The sequence below is a fragment of the Patiria miniata genome, unplaced genomic scaffold, assembly GCF_015706575.1.
Source record: "Patiria miniata isolate m_02_andy unplaced genomic scaffold, ASM1570657v1 HiC_scaffold_28, whole genome shotgun sequence".
Classification (NCBI taxonomy): domain Eukaryota; kingdom Metazoa; phylum Echinodermata; class Asteroidea; order Valvatida; family Asterinidae; genus Patiria; species Patiria miniata.
The window spans coordinates 4,968,134-4,987,697 of record NW_024037067.1 but is presented as its reverse complement, the minus strand read 5'-3'; the positions used below and the strand labels follow the sequence as shown (position 1 = coordinate 4,987,697).

The 19,564-nt window shown below is 39.2% G+C and overlaps 2 protein-coding genes across 2 annotated transcripts; both read right to left on the bottom strand.

The window, feature by feature from the left end:
• Positions 1-229: 229 nt before the first annotated feature.
• LOC119734878 (RNA polymerase I-specific transcription initiation factor RRN3-like) lies at positions 230-19,394 on the bottom strand. Its single transcript, XM_038208486.1, has 17 exons — positions 19,242-19,394; positions 13,111-13,309; positions 12,212-12,268; positions 11,868-11,957; positions 10,437-10,581; positions 10,030-10,141; positions 9,498-9,567; positions 9,268-9,366; positions 8,807-8,899; positions 7,645-7,789; positions 6,672-6,802; positions 6,202-6,332; positions 5,288-5,411; positions 3,804-3,967; positions 2,647-2,802; positions 1,727-1,799; positions 230-1,608 (listed from the first exon to the last, which is right to left on the bottom strand). Exons 2-17 carry the CDS (start codon positions 13,246-13,248, stop codon positions 1,498-1,500), a joined length of 1,839 nt encoding a protein of 612 aa, XP_038064414.1. The 5' UTR covers positions 13,249-13,309; positions 19,242-19,394; the 3' UTR covers positions 230-1,497.
• LOC119735070 lies at positions 15,475-16,776 on the bottom strand. Its single transcript, XM_038208762.1, has one exon. It carries the CDS (start codon positions 16,774-16,776, stop codon positions 15,475-15,477), a length of 1,302 nt encoding a protein of 433 aa, XP_038064690.1.
• Positions 19,395-19,564: the final 170 nt, after the last annotated feature.

Below are 19,564 nucleotides of genomic sequence, written 5' to 3'. Positions count from 1 at the left end.
ATGCCTAGGAGGTCTGAGAACACATTCTTGCTTGATTTATGGACAGATGCTTAGTTTCATAAGGAAAAATTGTATTGCAAATGTGAGGTGAAATCAGTTCATTTTGTTTTAAGCAACTGTTTTTGCCCAAATCTTCAAAATGTTGATGTTTTAAATATTGATTGAGGCTTCACCTGCCTCCAAGGAAATGCCCGTGCTGTTTAGAGAAAAGTCAATTTGTAACCAAGAATGGACGTCAATGTGTTTTATTATGAAATGCACTTGTAATTACATATACATTGTATATATATGTACATATGCCTGCATATTACAGATGCTAATAAATACAATTAACATTTGTACAAATACTATGATAAACTGTTACATTATTAATGTCAACTGACATTTCTAAAGCCAAAAATACAATATTGAAATTCTGTTTCAGCTATGCAATTGTTATTTATGCCATGTTTCAACATAAGTTTGGCTCATGGTACATAAGCCCTTACATTTCTCACAATGTAGTATATCAGAAAACTTATTAATTTGTGAAACAGCAAGGCATTTAACTTGCTAATTTAGAATTAAAATGGCCATTTTGATTCTTCAAATTAAAACACACTGATGTAATAAAAAACATTTGAATTTCCAATGGTTACCTTTTTTTTTAAACAACAGTAATTCCTTTTTCAGAAATCAGGCTAAAAATAAAGACAAAACTTTGGAGTTTTGACTGAAACTGTTCTTGGGACAAATGCTGTTAACATTTCTTTTGCTGCTTTACAGTAAGCTGTAATTTTTGCATTTGTTCCTTTTTTCCTTATGGTAGTTTTTCAGGTTTTTTTGTTTGTAAATTGAACAAAGTAATTGACTGGGACAGGGTTTGAACCTGCGACCTCTTAACTACAGTTCCGGTGCTCTACCAACTCAGCTATCACATCCTATGTTTGCAGTTCCCCGTTATGTCGATTTCGTTGTTCAAGGGGCGCTAGTCAGAAGCCATTAACCTGTATATGCTATCTAGCAAGGAATCACGCCTACGGTAATTTTCCAGTATTTTCTGGTGTTTTCAAAAGACTAGTTGTGTAGTTTTACTCCTTTCCAAACTCACATAAGTACATAAAAGAAAGTAGGGGGTGGGGTACTTGGTTGTAAACATAAAATATACTGAAACCCATCATCAGAGTTATGTTGTTATGTCTGTGCCCTTCAAAACATGTTTTGTTCTTATGTTACCCTGCTAATAACTGGAGATAACTGACTCTGTGGACTGAAGGTACATATTTAGCAATTCCATTCAGAAATTAATTTTTCAGGGTACGACATCCAAGAAACACAGACATGGAAACTTGAGGTTCTTTACAAGAAACATTGAAAATAAAAAGAAAAAAGTTCAAACATAAAAATAACCGACGAGACAATACCATCAGTTATCTTCCCCATTAGATTGGTACAAATTCTTGAGTAGTCCAATCGAACCCTGCATCTTACATGATTGTGCCGAAACGAGTTTGGAGCTTAGCTCCTGAATCCAGGGGAGATGCAGGCTGCATTTGTAGGTGTAATTCCCAGGGGGAGGTCCCTATCCCACTCTTCATATTGCACAAATTCATCCTCTTCCTCCTCCCTCTGCAAAAAGAATGGCAAAAAACACGAAACAAAATATACGTTTTTCTTTCTGCATTGTAAAAAACCCTACAGCAACATCTATTATACACCTATATTTATTATTGAAGTCATGTCTTACCGTGTTTGAAGTGTCTTCGTCAGGTTTACATCCCTCCCACTGTCTGTACAAAGACTGGACAAACTTCCCTGACCTAAAAATATTCAAAACAAAGATCAATAAACAAATGTGGAATTCAAGACAGAGACTTATTTTGTCGAATTCTGGGTCAAGGCTTATTTTTTATACTTTACTTTCCTTGCAAAATACTGGTACATTTTAATAAACTAATTTGGCATTGAAATAAAAATGAAATTAATTGACCTATGTAGATTGGCCCGTAATATATAAATATTGACTGCTTCGAGTGGTGTAGTAAAACTAGCCTCCTGAGGTGATCCATGAAGCATTCTATTTGTCCCGAGGCGAAGCCAAGGGAAAATAGAATGCTCCATGGATCACCGAGGGAGGCTAGTTTTACTACACCACATGACAAAGCAGTCAATATTTGATTTATAACACCTCTCCCACAGATTCTGCTTGTTTATAGAACTAAAATGGACTTCTATTTGAATAAGAAATTAGTTGAATATTTACTTGCACTATTGCAAACTACCCCTTGACGAAATGTTTGAACCCAGCTCTGTAGCGTTAGTGCTTACGCGCACAGCAGTATGCATAGTGCTTTGGTTGCTATGGGTATAGTACTTTGGTTGCTATGGTATAGTACTTTCGTTGCTACAGGTATAGTACTTTTGTTGCTACGGGTACTGTACTTTGGTTGCTACAAGGTATAGTATTCTTGGCTGTGCACAGAAAGATAGCAAAAATAGCGAATGCCATGTGACTCGCTCTCGGCCAATCAAGATACAGAATCTGTGGGTGAGGTGTTATAACAGACAACTATATACCAACTGTGTTTGAATGGCAAGAGTTGAAGCAAGATAATCTATTAACCATACTCCAACTGGCTCAATGCTGTAGTTTGGTTTCTAGCTCACCTTGGCAGCAAGTAAGGGTCGAATGGGAAGAAGGAATCCAGTAAGTTTGTCGCTGCGAGTTTAGATGTGGAGTCACTGGAGTGTAGCTTGGCCACCTGATGCAGCGACCGGTTGTTGCGCTCGATGACGGTGTAACAGTATGCTATCTGGTATTTCCTGAAAATGCACAAATATATATATACCTTATAAATTCATACTGCTGGAGGCTTTTTTTTAATCAAACTTGTCAATGTTAGATGGTATACTTTTAGGAGGAATCATGAGAAAGCTGCATGTCGACATGGTCTATGTAGAGTAGAACGCCACTATAATGAACATGATTGGGTCCATCAAAAATGTTCGTTATAGTGGTTGTTTGTTACAGTAATTGTGCATTATAATAAAATTTAATATGTTCCTTATAACGGTGTTCGTTACAGCAGCGTCTTACTGTACTTCTTTACCCTTTCAGTGTCAAAAACTCCACATTCAGTGGGCCTCCAAAACATACATGTACATGTCATCTGTACATATTTACAGTGGATTCAATCAGACACCAAAAACTGTCTGACTAAAGTGAAGTTTGTGAGCTGGCTAGAATGCTTTTTCAGTACAAAGTTTGTTCGGAAACACATGTCCAACCAAAATTTCAATAGATCTATATTTACACTGTTTGAAACATTCTGGGTGCATGATGTGAGGCTGCTAGATATGACCTACAATATTGCAGTAAGGGAACTAAAGTGAAAAAAAAAAATTGTTGGAAGAGAAAGACAGCCCAACCACTGAAAGGTGTTGTGTGGCTATGGTGTCTTTCGCTCCTGTTTACTGTCTGTGCCGTACACATAACCAAGATATGTGGGTGATGCACATCTTGACCAAATTCAAGCACAAGTAACGAAACAAATTGCAAAATGTATCAGATTTACCGAGAAGGATATAACTGGCTTACTCGAGAATATGCGGCAGATGAAAAACCCAAGGCCTTTTCTGATAATGCTTGAGATGGAAGAGGTTGGGGTGGGGGGGGGGGGGGGTTGTAGATGGGGGTTTGTGGGTGGGGGGGGGGGGGAGTGGAGGGGGAGGGGAGGGAGTTGGGGAGGGAGTTGGAGAGATACTTTGCATGATGGAGGTAGGTAGAGTCGTAAGATAGGAATTCCCTGCCTCCTGAATCTTACCTGGTCAATGTGGCAAACATGTTGACGATGGACGGCAGGCAAAGCCTCAATGGGTTTAATCTACAGGTGACCACACGCTCCAGGTTCAGCCCCATCAGGTAGTGCAGACCCTTGTTGTCTGCTAGGAGCTGACGATGGCGGAAGATGAAAATGTAAAACACAGCCTGGAAGATAAAAAGTGTAGAATATATGGACTAAATCTATAAGGGAAGTTTTTATTATAATTATTTCATTTCCTGTAATGAAACCTAGGATTCCTCAAAAGCCCCCTAGGCATTGTAGCTCGCAAGCATGCATGTTGAGTTGCAGAGGTGGAAAGAAAACCCCAGACACATTCTGGGGAACCCTCTGAATCAAGCAGGAATTACAAACTCCATCCATATGTGGACTTGGTTTGGAATTGAACCTGGGCCATAGAGGTGGAAGGCGAGGAAAGAACCACTGCACCAACCTAATTCCTAATATTGCAATAATATCATGTGACAACAAATTTCTTTAGTGACTCGTTTGTGGTTCTGAGAAGAAACTGAGTAAACACAACAGTGAGTTATATGTAAACCAGAGCAGTAAGTAATGAAGCGTAGAGGTGTGAACACTGAAATCAGGCTTGCAACTGAGAAGTAACAAAAAGAGGTAATTCCAGCTTAAAAGACTGTATCACTGTCTTGTATTTTTACTGGCATAAGTGAGGAGTGAAAAACAAGGAAATCAGCTGATCCGAGGAAAAGATGCACAGCTGTGAAATTTTGGAGTCCTGCCTTGGAGTGGGCAAGGAAGGTATGCACTAATTCGGCAAACAAAATTACAAGTTATTTTTGAGGCGGAACCAGGCTGACGCTCAGATAGTACATGCACACTACGAGCTCCTTCAATCAATAGGGGAACGAAATTGCCAAAATCTGTTGGGGAAAAAAAAGACATAGCCAACCACTGACAGGCATTGTGTGGCTATCAACACTTTCGCTCCCGTTTACTATCTGTGCCGTACACATAACCAAGACATGTGGGTGATGCACATCTTGACCAAATTCAAGCACAAGTCAAAATAATTCAAATTAAGGCTGTCCAGTTTTGATAGGGTTACCAGGGCTGTTCATTTTGATAGGGTTTACCAAAATGCGCACACACCTCAGCTTCATGAAAGCATGCAGCACGCACACGAACATGGTTCCATGTCAAAAAAAATGCTTCTCATTTTGTTCGTCCTATATTCTATACTATTACACTGCCTTCATATAAGTGAGAAGACACCAACCTGACAAAATCTCTAGTGACTTGTGTGTGCGGTTCTGAGAAAAAACTGAGTAAAGTCAACAAATAGTGAACCGGAGCAGTGAGTATTGATGCGTAGAGGTGGGAATGCTGAAATTCTGGAGTCCTAGCTTGGAATGCGGTGGCAGTTATGAACCCCGAACCCCAAAACAGTGGAAGGCAAGCAAAGTTTACCACTACATCCCCTGCCAATAAAGTGAGAAGACACTGACCTGACAGAGTGAGTAGAACGGCCCATGGACACACACGTCTTGCCGCAGTCTGTTGTTGACCTCTTGGTTGTCAATGTAGGAATGAAGCCAGGCAGCTAACAGGTCCAAACATGCTGTGACAGTACTGCAAAAGGAAACAGGAAAAGCAAAAATTAAGAATCAAAGGACGTGCGATATGGTAACATTACGTGTTACGTTTTAGACTGGTGACCTGAGTCGTGCCTTGCCAAATAGTATTGGGGTGATTTTGGATCCAGACGGGCAAACTTCATGAATTAATTTTCCATTAATTATAGTCCGGAGTCTTTCCCAACTACAGCAGTCAAACTTTTGCATAAAAAGTTGCATCAGGTTACACACTGTGTGAGCACACATGCTGACATTACACACCTAGTGTGGACATTCCTTTGTCTTCATGTTGTTACAAAACAACTTAGGTTACTCGCACTGTGAGCACTCTTTCAACTCAAATTTCTTATCATGATTCCTAGAGTGTTCCTCTTCATTTTGCGACTGATAGACCTAACCAAAAGATGCCTCTAAACCTGTTTTTCAGAGAGGGGGAACCTTGTGTGGACGTGGGCAAGTCCACACAACGTCGCTGCTACCTGCACTGTGAGGACAGGCTTTGTTCGGAGGTCCACACAGTGACTGCAATGCCTGTACACTGGTCTGCAAGTACACGGCCTGATGTATGCATACTGCACAATATTCAGAATGTGCGCAGCTCTGTATCATCTTCGTGTGAGCGTCCAGCGTATGGCAACAATTAAATCAAGTCCAATCTTAAAATATTGACGGGGTATATTGTGCATTCTGTCTAAACTACACATCCATAATGAGCCTTGAACCCCTATTTTAGCATAAACCCCATAAAACAGTTCACATTTTTTCTTAATTCAGACGTAAATTACCTGACAGGGAGGAAGTTTGCTCTGGAGACAAAGCTTGCGATGTAGGACGCCGTGGCCTGGCGGAGCACGGCAGGTGTGTTGGGATTGGTGAAGCGTTTCCATAGGTATTCTAGAAAGGCATCGATGATGGCCTGAAAGAGCAAAAAACCCAAAGATCAAAATCAGCTACAAATGTTAAGAGTACATTTAGAAAGAAAAAAATAATAATTTCAATAAATAAATGAACAACGAAATAAACATGCAAACAATTTTTTTTCTGGACAATTTCTGAAAAGGCAAAAACCAAAATCTGGAAAGAAATCTTTCAAGTCCTTCCTGGGAGAGTCTTACATCAGATTTGTTTAGTAGGTCACTAGTCAGTCACAAGTAATTCAGTCTAAAGTCGAGTCACAATTTCAACATTTCATGAAAAAAAAAATATAATCAGTCAGCAGAGAAAATCCACAGACATTTCTGAATGGCCTGAATACCTGTCTGAAGCTGCAGAAGTAGAAGAGTAAGAACTGGACATGGCTGGAGGCATGGGTGGGGAGGATGACCTTATCAAAGACTTGAAGGAGATGTCTGTGAAGGAGACGGGCTTCCTCTAGCTGGAACTCATCTGATGGAGAAAGATAACTTGAATATTACTGAGAGTAAGGGAAAACAAATTATGAGGATGGAAAATTGGATAAGTGTTTGGAAGAGTTGGGATCAAGTTAAGCACAAGTCATCACAAGTCAATCACAAGTCATCACAGGTCAATCACAAGTCAATCACAAGATCATCACAAGATCACCACAAGATCACCACAAGATCACCACAAGATCATCACAAGATCACCACAAGATCATCACAAGATCATCATAAGTCAATCACAAGATCATCACTAGATCATTACAAGATCATCACAAGTCCATCACAAGTCAATCACAAGTCAATCACAAGTCAATCACAAGTCAATCACAAATCCTCCAGTTTCAAGTCAAATCACAAGCTAGTCACATGAACCATGACAAAGACATTCATTTGTTCTTTGTCATCTCCTGTTACTTGTGATTGACTTGTGATTGACTTGTGATTTATTCAATCACAAGTCTGGTATTTAAGAGTTAGTTATGACATTATATTAGTGTCTACCTGAAAAACAGAAATCTACATACAGATTTGCAATGTGAATGATGAAGCTTCTTTAAAAATCTGTTTTGACAAAACCCCATGACTTTTCACAGACAAATTGTAACAAATGTTCATAACAAACGAACAAGGTTTTCCAACTTTGTGATTAACCATAAACAGGGGATAGCCTTATGCATTTCTCAGCTAAACTCTGGGTACATGTAAAGGCGTTGGTGTATCGTGCCTTGCATCCAAACTGTTTATGATGATAATCCTGTATTTGTGCCCGAGCTGGCTTTTACGTAACTGACAAAAAAAATGATCACATTTTGTGTTTCTTCTCACCATTCTTGTAGCACGCATCCCTGATGTATGTCATCATAGTGGTCATGAGTATGTCTAGCTTGTCAGCCATCTCATGTTGGACTGCATCTTTCTTCTCATCGCCTGCATCCTTGAGACAGTCTGTGTCTCCTTCCTCCACACCATCCTGCACCACAAACAATCAACATCACTGATTAAAGACTAGGATCATTTGCATTTATCCCAAATGTAACCTACCAAATTATTATCACTTGGAGTAAAGATCGTATACTGGTACTTAACACCCCGTGAAATTATTCCATCTGGCTTGCTGTCATTTAGAAGAAATCAAGAAAAGTAAGAGATTTCCAACAATCAGTAAATTGACTAAAAGGATTTAAAGAGTGTTATTGACAAAATTGTGTTTCATGATCAAAAGGTCGTGCATGGTTTTGCAGTGTTTTCTCAAAAAGTGTAATAACTGCTGACGTTTAACTTCAACAGGTTAAAGGGACTAAACAACATTTGCAAACATCAAAAAATAAAACTACCAAGATTTTACGAAATACCTTACTAGGATGTTGATAAATGACAGTCTAAAGCATCCTGTAAAATTATGGTACCTGGTGTCAAGTTATTATCAAGAAAATGGTATTTTTGTATACATTTCCAACGGTGGTCGGCCGACCACCGTTGGAAAAACCTAGCTATTTTTCAACTACTGCTCCAAATTTACAATTTTTTCAGTCCACATTTTGTTTGCTATTGGTTACATGTTCATGAACGGGTGCAGGTCAGCTAGACTGGTTCCCTTACCTTACAATTTTCCGACATCTATAAATTGATCCATTTTATCTTTAGTGGAGTCAGGGAACCAGACTACTTAAACATTTTTGTTTTTCTTGGTTTTTCAAGCATTTTCGAACACGAAACTTCAAACATGTCAGTTAAACAATATTTGATCTATTATACTAACCCCTCAAATAGTTCATTTCTGAAAATTACAACAAAAGCCAATGATGTACATTCCCTTTAAGTATTGAATATTCTATCATTATTGAATTCATCACTGGTTAACGACACACAGGAACTGGTTAACTATTCAGGAAGCGTTCTTTGAGTAAAAAAAAACAAAAAACCAAGAGTTCAATTCAGCATTTCGAGGTACAGTTTTTGACAAAACATAAAATCTTTCTCAACTTACCATCTTGAATTGCATGTCTTCTGCATCGTTGGGCTTGTCTGGGCTCTCCGCAGTACTCTCAGCTTCCCATATGTCTTCCTTTGGAGAATTCACCTGGAGAAAAAAACAAAAAAAACAATGGACTTGATGTACTGTATCAAGGGCACTTTGGCAGCTGATGACGGCCATTTTGGAAAATGGTGGCCATTTTGGAAAATGGATGCCATTTTGGAAACTGGGGGCCATTTTTGGAAAATGGCGGCCATAATTTTGAAAATGGCGGCATTTTTGGAAAATGGCGGCCATTTGTGAAAATGAAAGCCATTTGTGTCACAAGACAAATCTGAGGTAACTCTATAGCCAAAAATCCAAATAATGGTATATTTCAGCAAAATGCCAAATTTCACTTATCTGCAGTATTTTGACGCTCTTCCTCGAGCATATAAAAAATTAGTGTCATACAAATATCAACGTATACTAACATCAAGTTCCGTCATGCGATGAAGAATGAGTTCAAGAACTTTGACTCTCAACTCTGGTAGGTACGCTGTGATGTTAAGCAGGTTCTCCACATAACCATTCTGGCAAAAAAAAAAATCGAAAATAAAATTTACATCCGAAATACAATTTCTTGTTTTGCCACACTTTTGTATTTGCTACGTAGAACTTTAACAGGATGCAAAGGACTTTCGTAAATATTCTGAGGACTTACCATGATATATGAGGATCTCTTGATCCACGGAAAACAGTCGGCAAGAACTGGTAGAAGGAACTTGGGAGTTCTAATAAAACAAAAGAGAGACAAACACGAGCTAAACACATTTGCTTCCTGTAGTTTACCCCGTTTCATTATTTCAAAATCCGACAAAAACAATTTGGTGGTTATGTAGCACTTTATACCAAAGCGCTTCACAATTATTACCCCTTTTCATCAGGCCGTGAGACCATTTTTCTGCAGCAGCCAAGATCAGTGCAATTTGGTCTCTACCCTCACAGGTACCCATTCACATTCCTGGTTGGAGAAAGAGTCAATTGTAGTAAAGTGTCTTGCCCAAGAACACAAACAACATTTTCCGTGTGGTTGAGTAGTCCAGAGACACCTCCTCTACAGTTTTTCTCCCATTCTGTTTCTTCTTGAAGACCTAACGAGCTTTCCTAGCACTCTGTTGCACTTTGCATCAGTTTCATACACTGATGAACAATGTTCATGTCTTAAAGTCTTGGTTTGATGTTAGCAGACTTACGCTGGTGCAACAGTGAGTAGCAGGCCTATCGTCTCATGGACCCAGGTGAACTTTGACCTGTCAACGGCTTCGTGTTCTTTTATCAATGCAGCTGGGTTTGGGTGTGCGAGTGCTGAAGAAACAAGGAAAAAAAACCACTGTGCTGACAAGATTTTCATTTTGTAAAAGTCCAAAGTTAACAAATGTAGTCCTGATTAAAGATCACTGATATCGTGACTCAAACTTAATAATTTAAAGGCATATAGGATCATTTGCATTTATCCCAAAAGTAACCTAGCGAATTATTACAAAAACCTAATTTGGATTAAAGATCGTACTGTTACTAAACACCCCCTGTTATTATAAGGTTTTCTTTGTCTTGAGAAATAAAGTCTGTAGTGTATATTGTTAGGGGCTCAGCTTCTTACCAACTGGGGGGTCAGACGGAACCAGGTTCTTGGCCAGCATGGCAAGGACCGAGGCAAGGTACACTGAGTGGGCCGTGATAAGCCGTGTCACAAAGCGACGGTACTCCTTCAGCATCTTGGGCCCTCTATCCCACCAATTCACTTGCTATTTTGAAGGGAAAAAAACAAACAAATACAAAAACAAGGATAAGAGCTACATCTAACGGGTGACCACTGCCTCAATCCTGCAAAATCCTTCGGCAATCACTGTCAATATGTTTGAGGGCAGAGCTACCGGTAGCGACATCCTGGAGCAGTGCGGAGGATTTCAGCATAATATAGGCATAAATTTATGCACGGTTGAGCATAAACAACACAAGGTCTGGCCCAAGACCTTGACACAGTCCATCCTCTGAAATCAGCAACACATTTTTGCTATGCAGCCTCAATCCTGCAAGTTCCTCCAATTTGCAAAGAGGATTTTGGATGGTTAGGGTTAAGTCAATATTCACAGCAACATGTAAAACCCTTTAAAACCCTGCAGGTCAGTTTCAGGTGAAGGGATATGAAGTGTTAAAGTAACTGTGTCACACAGAGAGTCACTGCGCACAAAAAAACAGTAGTGAAGCATCACCGAAACTGCCTGCTTGCCCTGAGCTCTACCACACAAAAGAATTGTGCAGGGATTTGAAGTGTTATCCATACTCCACAGAAGATTACCTCAAAGGAATTTGAAGTATAGGTGTTAACTCTATGGGCAAAAGCGGTTTTGCAAAAACTTGAAGGGTTGTAAAGTGCAGGAGGACTAGGACAGTTAAATTATAAAATATAAACCCTTTTGTTTATGGTTTGTTCTTGTTGGGTGTTTTTACTAGGGAACAATGAAGGCACCAGAATTCTAGTCATGCGTATCCTTGTGAAAAAATAACAAATTCAAACATGGCTGCAATGTAAAGGGTCTATGAAATTGAAGTGATTTTACTCTACTTTCCTAAATCCTACAAATCCAGCAGTAAATAGGTGTTTTATTTAACAATTGTTGACTACTGTGATGTGGGATATGACGTTTTTAAAACCCGCGGGGCGCATAGCTATGCACCCCGAGGGGGTTAAAAAACAGCATTTCCCACATCACAGTAGTCAACAATTGGTTTGTTATATCGTGCCAACAATTCAAAAAGATACATGGTTGTAACTTACTGTGTGAGAAATAAATTGAATCACTGCGGTGTAACCTTTGATAACTGAAAGTTTTGATGTCCTGCCGGACATGAGACTGAGCGTTTGACGTTGCAGTTCTCATTGCGCAAAGCTAGCGCACTGGTAGGTTCCACACATGCATGGAACGCGAAATAAATGCAGTGCAATATCACCATTGTCCAGACATGTGGCCGTCCTAGACCAATGAAATTTCAGTATCCAAGCACACGATATAACAATTACAGTTCTTACCAGGAGAGCTTTGACTAATGGCTCAAACTCCTGCCCAAGATATGAAGCACATTTCTGGAACTCTTTGATCCATGAGAGTAGAGTGGCAGGCTAAACAGAAGAAAAAAAAATATGCAATTATTTTTATGCTTTTTAAGCTAACTTATATGACAAGAATATTAAGCCCCGTTATCATCAAGCAGTATGTGTTATTAAAACAGGACTACCACAGCAGAATTTTGAAATCATATTTGTCACAGCAAAATCGTAAAAATCTCAGAAAACCCTTTATTCCAAGATATCAGTCATCAAGTATAACCTACGCAAATTAAGTAACGTGATTCAAAATTTCAGGTCATACTTACATCAAGATTGGGGTTGCAAACACTGTGAAGTAACTGGGCATATTCAACACGCGAGCCCTGTGAAATACACAAAAATCAGAAGAAAAAACAAACAAACGTTGAAATGAAATACACATAAAAAGTCCTACTGTTCACTGTAGAATGCAGATGCATGCTGTACAACTGTGTAGGGGATTGTGAGTGCCAAAAAATTGAAGTGGGCAACGTTAAATGTGACAAAACTTTGGCAGGGATGTCAAATCTCATCAAGGCAGCATGAAAATTAATTGTACTTATAAAGCCACATATCCACCAACATTGATACTCAAGGAGCTACATCATTATTACCCTGCTTTACTGGGCCAACAAAACATTCCAAAGATAATTTTCTCGATGTAGCCATTTCTGCACAAAGCGGCACAAATCGAGCACAAATGCTATCTCTGCCCTCACTGGTACCCATTTACTCCTGGGTGGAGAGAAGCAATGAGTGACAAAGTGCCTTGCCCAAGGGCACACGCACCACAGCCGCAGGCTGGACTCGAACCCACAACCTGCAGTATTACCCATAGACCACGAATTCAACACTCAGACCATGAAGCCACAGTACTGCGTATTCAGGGCATTTTGCTCTCCAAAACCCTTCCATGAACACTATACCTCCTAAGTGAAAGTTGACAAAAATTCCTTAGTGGGACTCTAACCAACGGCCTCCTGCTTTCTAGTGCTGACGTCTTACCACTTGACCACCGAGCTTGAGGCATCGGTTGGCTGGTTCGAATCTGATGTACATTTCTACATACGCAGCAGCAGGTACTGCAATTAGACTATTCATAATGTAAATTTGCGTTGGGATGATGTACATGTACATATAAACCTGATTAGCTGAAGATTGGAAGTTCACACATTTTCAACTTTACCTGCCTGTAATCCTGCAGGATGTGTTTGATGCTTTTCAGCTGCTTGTCAGAGCTGAGCGGTGGGTTGCTAACGTTGGGTTCTGTTGCCATGACAATGACGGGGTTGACTGGCTCGTCTTTTACATTTCTCGCTGGCATTGCAGTTGGGAGTGGCACTCTTCTTTGTCCAATGCCTTTACACCACAAATAAAATAAACATCAATGATAAAAGAGAACACCAACAAAATAATTCAATTTTATTAAATGAAAAAATTAATTGAACTACACATAAACTCCTTGGCATGTTAACTTGTTATAGTAAATTTGAAATTCACGAAAATATGCACTGGATCGCACGGCCAGTACATCTTAAAATGTACTGGACTGGAGCACATTTCACACACAAGAACCAACACAACAACATCAGGAATTATAGCTACGGTCGCGGTCTGGCCACGTAACGTTCTCTGCCTGGCGCACATGTAGAATAGCGCAGAATTCTATAGGCTTGCTGTACACATAGACATGTCTTGCCCGTGAATGAAAAGAAATTGACCAATCGTGGTAGAATTGCGTTAGAATCGCGTCAACCCAGCTTGTGAAATATTGTCCAATTACATGATCTGCAAATGGACGTGAACGCGCAAAATCTGACACAAACAAATTTAGTGCTTTTGCGATTGTCGATAATGATAATATTCGCACACAAGATATTTGAATTTTATGAAACGTGATTTCAAGAAATATAAACATCCAACGTTTTATTTATGATTTGTATGACACTGACTGGAATTTTATTCACTCATTCAATGATGTAAATAGTTCATACTCTGTGTTTCTAGATCATGTTCTGAAATTATATGTGATTTCTAATTCCCTCAGGTTCAGACAAAATGTTGTTTTCATAAAACTAAATCACCTTGGTTAACTGAGGGCCTTTACAATTCCATTTAAAGGAAAAATCACTTGTATCATAAATACTTGAAGAATTCCACTGTACGCAACAAAAGTGTGTATGCCAAATATAGAAATACTCTTACTGTTTTAATCAAATCTGCCAAGCAATATTTTTTGAATACCAAATTTTGTCAGCAAAAAACAACAACATTAAAGGTACTTGGAATGTTATTAACTCTTTGTCGACTAAAACAAAGTCTAATACCATACCAGTCAGCTTTACTTTGTACATAATGGGCATAATGACAGAGTTATTGCTAATACTTTTAACAATTACATTGTGAATATTGGTAACAAAGTACAATGTAGCACATATGGTATAACATAAAGAAAGGGCTTGAAAAACTCTTTTCAAATGAAATTTTATTCTCATATTTGTATTATTCAACAGCCATTGCCAACATGTGAACAATTCAAATATCTAAACAACATTGGCTCAAAATTCTCTGAAAAAATAAACAACACAAAGCTTAGCACTAGCAGTCCTATCCACATATCACTTTGTTCACATAAAGCTATGAACTGTCTTCCGTTCGTTTTTATTTTGCTTTGTTTGTTTTCCATCAAATCGGCAAACCTACAAAAAAATAATCCCTGAAAGATTCGGTGCAATTTTTCAAGCCGACCCTATTCTTAAAACTCTAACCATGCATGGCCTACGTCTTAAAAAAGAAAACCCTAAAATCAAAACAAGAAGCAATTGGATTTATTTTTGTTTTGTCCCAAAATACCCGCTACATTTTTTTGCGAGGCTCTAGTGTTGCCGCGAAAACACGGACTGCCACCATTTTTATATCATTTTAAAGCTTGGAATCTACCTTTAGCCCTGGTAAATATTGGTTTGATATTCAAAAGGGTGTTGAAATTACTCGTTTTAAAATAAAGGCACGTCAAAAACAAACTCAACCGACGGCGATTTCTAGGAAAATTATTCATGGGCTTTTTTGTCTAATGTGGAATGGTTCATCATGTTTATGATGTGACGATCTCATTGCGTTTTACTTTCCATGTTTCCTATTCTTTTCGATCCACGTAGAGCAACCCCTTAAATAAATTCACAAGGTCGTTCTTCGTTTCAAGTTTATTCTGAGTCTCTTTTGAAATATCAAATTTCACGTACATGTACATGTCTGCATGCACCTATTCAAAAAGTGCTCAAAGTGTGACTCAAGTTTGCATGTACTGTATTATCAATTTTCCTTGAAAAATCGGTTGCGTCTGTTTTCAACATACCTTTTTTTGAACACAAATAATTTGAAAACTCTTTTAAATATCACACAAAACTCGCCAGGGATAAAGTTCAGATTCCACGCTTTAAAATGGTGTCAGAAATAATGGTGGTACTTGTTTCCGCGTCAATGTTATAACCTCACAAAAAACGTTGTGGGCATTTTGGGATGCGCTGTATGGTACTGCAGAGCAAATTGCCTAAAGACACATGTTACACAACCACTCAAGCTTGCAGATGTCGTCATCACTCATGTCTTGCACTCCTTCAAGTCCAGAGCATCGTTGGGATCTGTGGTACCACCGTTTGCAGTTCCCGCAACCGATCCAGTTCTCTGGATTGTCGTCGTACTGACAATGGCACGAGCCGCATTGGTTCTCCTCAACCATTTCGATGTCTCCATCGGAATCTCCGGTTGTGTGTTTAGGATGAGCGGTTGTGCGTTTAGACTTGCCTTTGGACTTGCTTGCTTTCCGCTTCTTGGCTTCGGCCTCCATCTTTTTCCTCTCTCGCTCCTCTTGACGTTTCTGTCGGCGCTCTTCTTCATTCTTCTTCTTTTGCTCCTTTTCTATGAGATGTGATGTGAATGTTTCTCCGGAGTCTTTTCGGTTTGTCTTTTCTTTTGACTTTCCGACTCTGGATGCCTCTGGATATTGAAGGCGTTTGTCAGAGACCCAGGAGGGAGACAAAGCCTTTGAAGTTGCTGGCTTGGGCCCAGAAGGGCCTGGTCTGTCGGCGTCAGTCGGCTGTGCTGACTTTGTGCTTCTGGCTGGCTTGTAGCCAGAAGGGCCCGGTCTGTTGGAATCCTCCGCGTGATGAGCTGACTTCTCAGTCGTGGTTCTGTCCCCAGACGACCCCGGCATATATTCTCTCTCGTCGAGCTGTGTCAATGCTGCCTTTCGTTTGAGCGCAGACCACGCCTGGTACAGGTCATCCCTGCCCATATCATATTCCTCCTGCCGCCACCTTTGAAACAACTGCAACTTCTCGGAGGAAATCACAGATTCGAGAGCTTCCAGCGCATTCTTGGCACCACTTTGAGAGGGGCTTACTGCGGGGGGTTCTTGTCCCTGGCGTCCCTGCTTGCCTCTTGGTGCTACCGGCTGCGGCACTCTTGTCGAAATCTCCGGATGTCGCCTCAAGAAACCCCTCATCCAACATCTTCCCGGAGTATTCTTCTTGAATGGATTCGGCCTGCCATTCTCGTCAAGGATTTTCTTGACCATCAAAGCCAGCTCCTGCTTCATGCGACCGTAGCTCATCTTGGGCTTTTGGGCGATCCACGTCACAAGCCCCAACTCCTCCTCGTCTGTCAGAATGGGATTTGGGCCTTGACGTGTTTGAAGGGGGGTGCGGCCGTGCATCTTGTCAAGGAGCGTAGTCTTGGGGATTCCATAGGCAAGGCTGGCTTTTCCAACAGAAATCTCTCCTAACTTTATTTTCTCCACGGCTTTTTCTAAGTTTTCTTGGATGTACGTCTTATAATGGCCTCTTCGACTCATTGTGAATGTATATATCTGAAAAATACAATCGATATTTGAGTATAAGCAGATGACAGATAAATGAAATGGACAGCATGAACAGAAATCCATTCTTAACAAATAATTGTATGCATAAACACTGGCTGTTTTAAAGGAAACGCATGTTATTGGCATCGCTTAAAAGAAAGGACTGTTGTAGGCTTAGCAATTTAGTTGTATTTTGTTCATTATGAAATATTTCTTTTAAACATTTTACACGTTAAATATTTTTTTAAACATAAAATCGCCATTGCCATTTTTAAAAATTCATGTAAAATATGTAATGTAAACTAAAGCCATGTATGCTGCTGGTAGACTTGGTTGCCATAATAATAAGGAGCTGGATGGGAATTTCCAGTGTTTTCTCTCAAAAGGGTTTATTGCGGGTTTTTCGCCCCTCTCGTAATCAGCAATCATACAGCAATATTTCTTTCTCAATATCATAAAAATGGTAATAGTTGTAATAGTTGCAAAATATCTATAATAGTTATCTGAGTAATAATGTATTAATCCTTGTGCTTATATATTTTATTACATTCCAGTGTTTTGTATTGTATTTGTAATGAATTACACGTGTGTGTACAGTGTAGTCATTTGTATTGAATGTAGGGCCCCAATGGAAACCAGTTTTAAACTGTTTGACGTACCCCGAGTAAAGAAGTGTAATATAAATAAAATACTTAAAAACGAAAAAAAAATTAATGCCTACCGGTAGCTAGGCCTAGGGCGAGTTATAGGTCTATTGGTTGGTTTTTAACAAAAAGTTCTTCGTTTTCACCACTTTGTACATTGTACCTCTTTTACATCTTAAAAATAAATATTTTCAGGAAAAATAAGAATTAAACCTCTAAATTACACAATCAGCCCTTACTGAAATGTACTCACATTGCCACAGCCTCTTGGATTTGTCTTCAATGAAATCACAAGGTGAGGTGAAAATTCATGTGTATGGCGACAGATAAGTTGGATCTGTGTATGGAATTCAACCCGATACGATAGTTCTTGCTTGATCCCATAACGTGACCTCTGCAACACCTTCAAAATTGGAATCAATTACGACAATTTCACGGAGCTGTTCTGACATCTCAACAAACAACAATCAAGGCCGGAACTGAAGATCATCGCACGGATTTTATGGAGCGGTTAGTAACAGGCGGTCGAATTTGCTCCCCGATCGAAAACTCCTGTGCTTACCTAGCCCCCAAAATGTGGCCAATTTACTAGGCTACCTCCGTAAATAAACGGATGTTGTCCAATAAATGGGCCACATTTATGGGGCCAATTATAGAAATGTTGCTCAGTCTCAGATTCATGTCTAATCATCATGTTTGCAATGAATGACATTCAAATATCAACCATCTCAATGAAGGTCAGTCATTGCAAAAATGATGACATGAGTCATGAATAATCTGGGACTGAGAAACTTTTCCAATTTTGTTAGGAAATACTTGACTCTCCTTAGACTTTGTAATTGTAAACAACCGCTGAAGTGGCGACAGGTTGTGACATTTTTTCCAAAAGTGGCGTCAGGTTGCAACAGTTTTTCCTGATAAATAATAATATAGTCGTGTTCCCTAACGTGGCGCACTTCGAAGCTTACCCAAATTTCCTCGTGTAGTGTTGCCAAACCTCTTTGTTGACAAACCTCAAATTTATGCAGTGAAATACTGGTACTTTTACCTTATTAATGCTTGCTGTTTAACCTTTGTGAACAATTTTGGTTTCATAAAATTTAAGCCGAAATTAAAAAACGGTGGCGTCCGGAAATTGGGCACAATTTGGCGGAGTGTTCCCTAACGTGGCGCACTTAAATAAATCTCGGAAAATTCCAAATTAACATTTAAGAATTTCTGAAAACTTGATAAATTCTGATAAATCATTCTTATCTCTACTTACATACCCAGCCAGATGTTTGTCACAAAATTATTTTCTTATTTTTCGGGGCATTTTCAAAGGGTTCACTTTGCACTTGAAAATAAAATCGGAAAATCACGCCAAAATAAGTTTTTCTTTTAACTTTGTAGCGGGTAAATAAATTCGCGATTTATGAACGGGAGTGTTTATAACTTGATGAAATTTCACTTTCTGTGAAATTTCAGTTAAAACTTTTGCTCTAGCTAGGCGCTACAGGCAAAAAATCAAAGTGCGCCACGTTAGGGGCCGCGCCACGTTAGGGTACATCAACAATATACAATTTACAAAGAAAAAAAATGCTTCAGCTTGCAACATTCTTTTTGTGTGCAAAACTACCAAAGCAATTTATAATTATACAGACAGGCACATTTTCCCAACACATACAAAAACAACACGAAAAGATCTTTATTTTGAAGCACGCCCTCTACCGGTAGGCCCTAACTTGCGCAACATGTGCAACACACCACGAAAAACTTTTAGGCCAACAAAAGACATGAAACTGAACGACATATTTTGTTTTGAGGATCACTTACCACAAAAAATGTCCGCTGTTTTACGCTTTTAACTCCTGTGTGTTTTCTCTCAACATGCTCAATTTACAAAGGCATGAAATGTACAAGGTGTTTCGCCACATCGAGAAACAATCACGCTTTGAAGTTTTCACCGTATGACCCATGCTAGAACTTAGCGCTACCCAATTAAAAATAATACGATACATATTCGGAAAACTTTCCAAATGCTCTTTTGTTTACAACAAATAAATGAGGAAATATTTTTATTTCAAGATAAGACTCGTATTATTGTATTTTCTTGAGGAAATCATAACATTTCAAATGATTTTCAAAACAGTTTATTC

Bases quoted from the DNA above. Each gene is read 5' to 3' on its own strand.
- LOC119734878 (XM_038208486.1), bottom strand. From the start codon at position 13,248: ATGCCAGCGAGAAATGTAAAAGACGAGCCAGTCAACCCCGTCATTGTC. The intron at 7,790-8,806 runs GTAAGTTGAGAA...TTTGTGGTGCAG, and splicing joins AAGACATGCAATTCAAGATG to GATGGTGTGGAGGAAGGAGA. The intron at 3,968-5,287 runs GTCAGTGTCTTC...TTTATCTTCCAG, and splicing joins CGTTCTACTCACTCTGTCAG to GCTGTGTTTTACATTTTCAT.
- LOC119735070 (XM_038208762.1), bottom strand. From the start codon at position 16,776: ATGAGTCGAAGAGGCCATTATAAGACGTACATCCAAGAAAACTTAGAA.